This window comes from Pagrus major, chromosome 13, assembly GCF_040436345.1.
Source record: "Pagrus major chromosome 13, Pma_NU_1.0".
NCBI classification, from domain to species: Eukaryota; Metazoa; Chordata; class Actinopteri; order Spariformes; family Sparidae; genus Pagrus; species Pagrus major.
The window spans coordinates 20673240-20681186 of record NC_133227.1 but is presented as its reverse complement, the minus strand read 5'-3'; the positions used below and the strand labels follow the sequence as shown (position 1 = coordinate 20681186).

At 45.9% G+C, this 7947-nt stretch overlaps 1 protein-coding gene across 2 annotated transcripts in view; it reads left to right on the top strand.

The window, feature by feature from the left end:
* Nucleotides 1-769: 769 nt before the first annotated feature.
* Nucleotides 770-7947, top strand: part of kctd16b (potassium channel tetramerization domain containing 16b) — a 79640-nt gene continuing 72462 nt past the window's right edge. Inside the window, exons 1-2 of one of the 2 annotated variants that reach the window (XM_073479972.1) lie at nucleotides 782-1607; nucleotides 5951-5976. In XM_073479972.1, coding sequence (XP_073336073.1) covers nucleotides 782-1607; nucleotides 5951-5976 — 852 coding nt within the window. Of the gene's footprint in view, nucleotides 1608-5950; nucleotides 5977-7947 lie in introns of both variants that reach the window. The other variant, XM_073479971.1, reaches the window with a different exon arrangement.

Genomic DNA, 7947 nt, shown 5'->3' with positions numbered 1-7947 from the left:
CTCTGGGAAAGAAAAAGAAAACAAGCGAGAAAAATCCAAACTGTGATTTATTTTTATTATTATTATCATTATTATTTCTACTCACACCTCTGGAAGTCCTCAGTCCAGAGCGACACATTTGTAGTGACAGGCTCCAGACAGAACCATCACAGGACTCCCGAGGTTTTTTTTTTGCGTGAGCGATCCCTGCTCAAGTTTCTCGCCCCTGAAACGCACCGAGCCTGCGCCTCCCGCCGAGCCAGCACCGCCCGGAAAATCTGCCGCTGCTCGAGGGGGAAGTTGAGGAGGAAGCAAAAGTGACATCAGCTCCTTTCGTCTGTTCGGACGAAACCTTCAAAGAAGTTATTGGACTTTTTTTTTTTTTTTTTTTTTTTGGTTTCTGCTGCGTAATTTTCTGGATTTCTATCTGTTGGATCGTATTCAAAGAAAGGCAAAAAAAAGGACAAGTTTCTTTTTCATCCCTGTGTGTCACTGGCGTCCTCTTCCTCCCACTGATGCACTGATTCCTCCTCAGTCTCTTCCTCAGATTGATCATTCACAGAGGGACTGCCATCTTCCTGCTTAAAGACTGCTGGGTGGTAACAGCCATGGGTGGATGGAAAATGCTCAGTCAGACAGCTCTGAGATGAAGTTGGAGGCCCCGCGTCCGCACAGAATAACCCAGGACTCAGCTTAGCAACTTTTAACGCTGATCCATCGTCCCTTTCTTTTCTTTATTTCCCTTTCCTTCTCTGAGACCAGGTGTGTGTAGCCCGTGTGTAGCTGTTTCATGACGGAAACGATGGCGCTGAGTGGGAACTGTAGGACTAACCCCAAAGAGCAGGCATCAGTTCAGAACAGTTTCCCAGATGTGGTTGAACTAAACGTCGGCGGGCAGGTTTATTACACGCGTCACTCAACTTTGGTGAGCACCCCGAGTTCGTTACTTGGCAGGTTATTCTCCTCCAAAAAAGACGCGTTCAATGACCTGGCGAGAGACCCCAAGGGCAGGTACTTCATCGACAGAGATGGCTTTTTATTCCGGTACGTGTTGGACTACCTCCGAGACAAGCAGGTCGTCCTCCCGGACCACTTCCCCGAGAAAGGGAGGCTCAGGAAAGAGGCGGAGTACTTCCAGCTGCCCGACTTGGTGAAGCTCCTGACCCCCGATGATCTCAAGCAGAGCCCGGACGACTACTTCCACAGCGACCATGAAGACGGCTCGCAGGGGAGCGACCACCGGCAGTGCCCGCCGCCCTCCCTCGTCCCCGCGGACAGGAAGAGCGGCTTCATCACGGTGGGGTACCGGGGGTCGTGCACCATGGGCCGGGAGAGTCAGACCGACGCCAAGTTCAGGAGGGTACCTCGGATACTGATCTGCGGGAGGGTGGCCCTCGCCAAAGAAGTTTTCGGGGAGACCCTGAACGAGAGCCGGGACCCGGACAGGACCCCGGATCGGTACACGTCCCGGTTTTACCTCAAGTTCAAGCACCTGGAGAGGGCTTTCGACATGCTGTCCGAGTGCGGCTTCCAGATGGTCGCCTGCAACTCGTCTGTGACAGCCTCGTTTGTCAACCAGCACACAGAGGACAAGATCTGGTCCAGCTACACAGAATATGTCTTCTACCGTAAGTGACACCTTTCTTTTTCTCTCTGTCTCTCTCTTTACATTACCTACACGAAGTTGGAGTCTCCACTAGAAGGCGCACTTGCTTTAAACGCCCATCTGGCTACTGGGATGGGCCTTTCCTGCAGAGGACCACCCCTCTCCTGAATGATGTGGGTGTATATTGTGATGATCACAGCTGCCTTCCACCTGTTTCTATGACCTAGTTCCCTGAGATTGTGTCGCTGTTTTCTACTTGGAAAGAGTAAAAAAAGGCGTCAGATACACCTGTTCACGACCTGTGGTTAGCCCACATCACCTTGGTAAAAAATGCAAAAACACAGAGTCGAGCTTACAAGCTCCATCGGTGTGTGAAGTTTTGTCTGAGCCCTGTGGAACAAAACCAATTAGAGATCACTCCTGGTAATTGGGGTTAAGCTGCCCTGGCAGAGATGAAACCTTCACAGCAAGCACACATCTGACAGGCGAGTTCATGTGTTAACCTCAGTGACTATTACAGCATGTTGCAGCATTCGGTTTGTATTTCACAAGATTTAACCAGATTTTTTAATATAATTTCACTCCCATCTGAGCAGTTGTCAGTGCAATGACTTGTCAATGCTGGCCATTTCCCATCTCGGTGCAATTTTCTACTCCACCTCCCTTTTTTTGACTTTCATCTATCCGATTCCTTTCAACTTCTTGTATTTCCTCCTGGCTTCCTTATTGCTCTTTTTTCCGCCCATTTCTCCATTTCGCTGCTCACTGGCTGGTACGAATCTGGCGTGAGAGCGGTGGCGAGGAAGAGATCATCGTGGCTTTTATACTAGCTTTTTTAGCGAGATTTTATGAGGCAACAAAATAATCATCGTACTCTCTGGTCTGACGGTGCATAATTTATCACAAACTCTTTGGTAGCTGCCATAAAAGAGACGCCGGAGTGTAAGTGCGTCCTCAGTAACCGCTTATTCTACTCGGATGCTGTAAGACAAAGATTTAACTGGAATGACCTCTGAAGAATTAGTAGCAGCGGCCATTTACGAGAGGAAAGAATAAACTTTAAAAGGGCCATTTTGGGAAGTTGATTGTTGTAACTCAGACTTACACAGGTTTATAGAGTCTGAACACATTCTGCAACGACAATGAGTAAGAGCCAGACATATTATTATGGATTTTGAATCACAAAAAGCAGAATGAACTTTGCTTTTTTTTGCTTTATCTGACAAAACTGTGCACATGTAATGCAATCGACCACACCTAGTTTTGCTCACCCAAAGATAGTTGCATCCCTTTGTTTTTCTTTTCTTGAAAAGGGCTCTGTGGAGCTTTAAAGGGGCACTGTTAAATGCCCCTTTAAATATGTTCGTTTGGCCACACAAGCCTTATTAAATGTATTTTTTAACAGCTAGCACGACACGGCTTTGTGGATATTTGCAAGTTGACCCTATTTTGCTCATAGATATAGTATAGTTACTGTAGTGGCACCATTTTAACACATATGTGAAAATGTGTTATGTTAATACCTCAAAGGTTTAACTCCAGTCTTGCTACATGAGCGCGATACAGTACAGCAATACATAATGGGGCTGACTGCAAATGAAACCGGAGAAGCTGCCAACAATACTGAAATCAATGTGTCAAGGCAGCTATATTGATATTCAGTAATAACACAGTAAAAGTTTCTGCTCTCACAGGCACAGAGGAAGTTATGTTTTATTGGCCTTTTGAAAAGATTATAATCCAGTAAAGAGTACTGTGACTTATCTCTCTGGGACCAGTTTTTGTCAAGTGTTCATCACCGGGTGGGTGTGAGGTTTTCATTGATATTTGAACATCCCTTGCAGTCCCAAACCCTCTTATCAAACCATCCTCATTTCCAAGTAATTTGTGATCACAGAGCAGACAATTTCGGTACTTTGTATGCAATTGTAATGAAGCGGTGGACGCTGTTTCATATTCATAGGAAACAATTGCTGTACAAGAGAGAGAGCATCTAACCCAGTTCTTTCTAATGCTGGCGTTGGCGTCTCATTTCGGAGCCCAATCGTCCAGATGTTTGGCGAGTAAAAACAGTTACGGGCCATTGTGCAAACATCCTTAAAAGACTACATTTTTTTTGTTTGTGGTGTGGAGCACAAAAGGCTGAAGTTGTATTTTATGACATTCCCAAAAAATATCAATTCTATCTATAATATTTTATTCATCTTGTTCCAAGATTTCCATGCAGTGGCTGGGACGGTGGCCAGGGCTGCCGGTTAGAAACCACTGAGCTGTGCATCCACCACCACCTCAGGGAAACCCACTGCCAGCCCCATAAATCACATAAGTCAAATAATCACATGGTCACAGAGCAAACAGGAGCGAAAACAAGCAAATAAACAAAAAAGAAAAAAACACATGAGAGCGATTCGCTGGGCTGGTTCCAAGCTAAATGAGCTCTGCATTAATGGCCTGCATGAAGCAGCTACAATGACTGGATGGCTCTTGGCTCCGGTAACCCCCAGAAGTAGCGCTAACAAGCCAAATCAAGTGGTGGTGGGGGCTGCTGACACACACACACACACACACTGCACACACACACATACACCTTGTTTATGCAATATCTGGCAGTCTGTCTGTGGGCTGCCTCTGCAGGTCTCTTCTTGCTTACTGACAAACAACAACTGCTTCCTGGCTTTGTTGACAAATGTTCGGCTTGTTAGAGGGCGCAAACGCACAGGGGAGGGCACGAATGGTGGCAGATGCGTTCGGCCTATATGTCAACACACACAGGGTTACACGGAAAGCCTACATGCAGCCGCGCGTGTAAACACACACTCATGGTAACCGGGCATAATCACACACTCAAGCACACACACACACACACAGGTAAGCAGAGGCTCGCAGCTTCATGCAGTGAGTTTGTTAAATGCTGCAGTCACCCAGTGGATTAAATGTAGTCGCTGACAGCCTCTTGTTTATCTGCCTGTCACATTTTTGGCACGCTCACCCCCCCCCTCCCCGTCCTCCCTCTTCCTCGTCTTTCCTCTCCCTCTTCTCCTTTCATGTCTTCTCGTTTTGCTCTAGTCAATCACACCCGGCTCTTCTCTCTCGTCTCGGCTCCTGCCTGCCTCTTCCCTGCCTCATTTTTGCTCTGCGCGCCACAGGGGCAAGGAGCAGCGTGGCGGCACCAGTTGCCTTTACATGCCTCGCTGCACCGTCACGCCTCCTGTCTCGCTTCTTATTCATATCTATGTCTGTCTGCCCGTCCATCTCCATGATTGTTTATTTGCCTTCATCTTCAGTTGCCTCTCCTTATTATACACATGCCAGTGAGTCTGTCTTTCATCTTCGCTGGCCCTCTATCGGCCATATTGGAGGTCTTAAGGTCAGTAGCGACTGATTGCGGCTCTCACATTGTGTTTGAATGTTGTCAGCCTTTTGACAAACCAAATGCAGTATATTTCCATAAGTGTGTCCACATTCTTTTGTGTACTTACAGCTTTTGCACAACAAGAGGTCCATGTAGACTAAGGCAGGACTTATCTGTGTGGAGTTTACTGGACACCAAACTGGCTGTTCACTGCTCCTCAGGGATGGGTCTTTTTTGGGAAGAGGTTTTCTTGCCTGTGCAAAGTCCTGACCTTGACCTCATTGATCCTCTTTTGGACCAATTGGGACGTCGACTACAAGCCAGGCCTTATCGTCCACATACTCATCATCACACATAGTGCATCTGCCTATATGACACATTTGAAACCATTAGCATTAATTGTTAATGCTGCTATCATTTGCTATTGACATTGGTTGCTTTGCTAAAGTCGCCTGCAGGACAGTTAGCCAGCTAAGGCTAAACTTTATAGAGAACAGGGATGTCACTTTTACACAGAAACTTAAATTTGGGAACAAACTGACCTGATTATCTTCATAATGTCACATATTAAATCTGCCTACTGCCCACAACAATCTTTTTGCAGATAGGCTATCTCGTTATTAGCGCATACTCACAAAAATAGTGGTTCTTCAGCTTTTTTTTCAGGCTTTTATAGGCCCAGTATGGTTCTTCAGCGTTTCCCCAGCAGGTCATTGGGGGGGTTGAGATGCTATACAGAACTGCTGCTGTACAAATGACGGCAGTTCAGCTGCTGATTCAGAGCCAGTGCCTACTCTGGAACCAGTTCTTTGCATTTCGACAGCCAAAGATGCCAATGTAGGCATGCAAAGCCATGAGCAACACTTGTAAGGAGTTCGATGCAGTCCACCATAGTTGTTCCTAGAAATGCAGGGAAATTGGAGACGTGGACGAGTGACTGAATGATTTGACTCTACGGTGGCTCTCATCTCTGTGGAAAAGAGAACTGGTTCTAAGGAAATATTCCGGTCCAGGGCCTCCACAGGAGATATGGCTACCTGTCATCATTGTGGCTCCATCTGTACACACTCCAAGGCTGTTATTGAAGCTTATTCTATTTGACCTCAGAGAATCATAAAAGGGATTCAAAAACAGCTTTTGCCATTGGAGTAGTGTTCAAATACTCACTTTCTCAAATTCCTATTGATAGCAAACACATACCTAACACATCTAAAATCTATGGAGGACAGTGGGTTGGTGGTTGGCTGCAACAAGACAGCTTGGATACTGAGAGCTGCCAGAGAAAGGTCTGTTTCTTCATGTGGGACCATTTGTGTTTTGGTTAAATGACTTTACTTAAGGGCACATAGTTCACTTTCACTTCCAGTTTGACTCACATAACTTTGCGAACTATCAGTTATAAGCTCCATGCTTTTTCTCTCCAGAAGTCTGATCCTCCTTTATCTCTTTCAGTCCTGGTTTTGCTTGTTATCTATCGCCCTGGATTCTACACTCCTCTGATTGTACCTATCAATCTCTTCTCTGTTTTTGGCTAAATTCAAATTCTGGGTGGCCTCTGCAACCCTAGAAGGCAAATGTATTTACCAATTTGTTGCATGGCTGGAGCGACTGATAATTAATCATCACTGTTGACAGTTGATTCTGTGGTATTCACCACAGGGCCCGACAGAGCCGACCGCAGCAGAACCATCGAGCAACGCGACATCCATGTGGCGAGACAGGAAACATTTCTAACATCTCCTCAGAGGATGAGAAAATCATATTTTTTGGCTCACGATTTATGTCCCCAGGCTTTATTTTAACCTCAGCTGAACATGCCAGAGTGAAGTGCTTGTCATTACAAATGCCCATTTTCCTATGACCATGTGTGCTGATGTGTGACACACTGTGCCATTAGCTTGTTGCACACAGATGAGTAACTCCCTGTGCAGCAAATGTGTTTTGGCAGGTGGGAAGAAAAGGGTTATGGTAATGGTTATGATGTTTGTGTGTGCGTGTGCGCTAATGCGTGACCCATGTTGCGCTACCTGAGGCATTTGCACACCCGTTGAGCCGCTGGCTAAACACACCTGGTCTCCAACAACCCCTCACACACATATACATCCTCATCACCATATGAAACTACATCAAGCTCATCCTGCGCGCGTCTCCCAGCCCAAACGTTGACGACATTAGCAGCGGCGGTCCCATGCTGCAGGGCTGTAGGAAGTGATTAGCCGAGGAGCAGACAGGCCGTGACAGCTCTGAGGAGAGTCTTGATAGGGACAGCTGCTACCCTGGCCTCAGCTCCACAGGGGAGTCCACCACCACACACCTCAACTCTGCATTATTCAGACTGAGACATAAAGGAAGGAGAGAGGAAGCAGGTGGAGAACAAGGTTTGATATATGAAAGGAGAGAAAAACACTGCTACTGGTGATGCGACTGCTTTTTACTGCCACTACTTTTTTTATTACCAGGACTGTTCCTATCATTGCTTTGCTTCTGGAAACCAAAGTACTGCTATATTTAGTACTACTACAACCACTCGATGGCTACAAGTACTGCTACATCATTAATATTACTACTTATACTACAGATATTCTGTCAATGCAATTTGAAAATTGTGATTTTGTTGTTGTATTCTGTACATGCGACATCTATTGCATGTCTGTCCGTCCTGGGAGAGGCATCCCTCCTCTGTGGCGCTTCCTGAGGTTTTTTCCACCCCCCCTTAAAAGATTTTTTTTCTCAATATGGCAAGTTTTTCCTCACTTGAATCGAGGGTTTAAGGACAGAGGATGTCGTTCACAGTACAGATTGTAAAGCCCACTGAGGCAATGTGACTGTGATTTTGGGCATTATAAATAAAATTGATTTCATTTGATACTTCTGTTTGTACTTCTAGCTGTTCTTTCTAAGCACTTCGTAAAAGAGAACGAAAAAACAAAGCCACATAAAATCAACAGCAAACACAATAAAAACAAGGTTAAGAGTATAAAAGCAAGGCCACGACCATAAAAAGCGACAC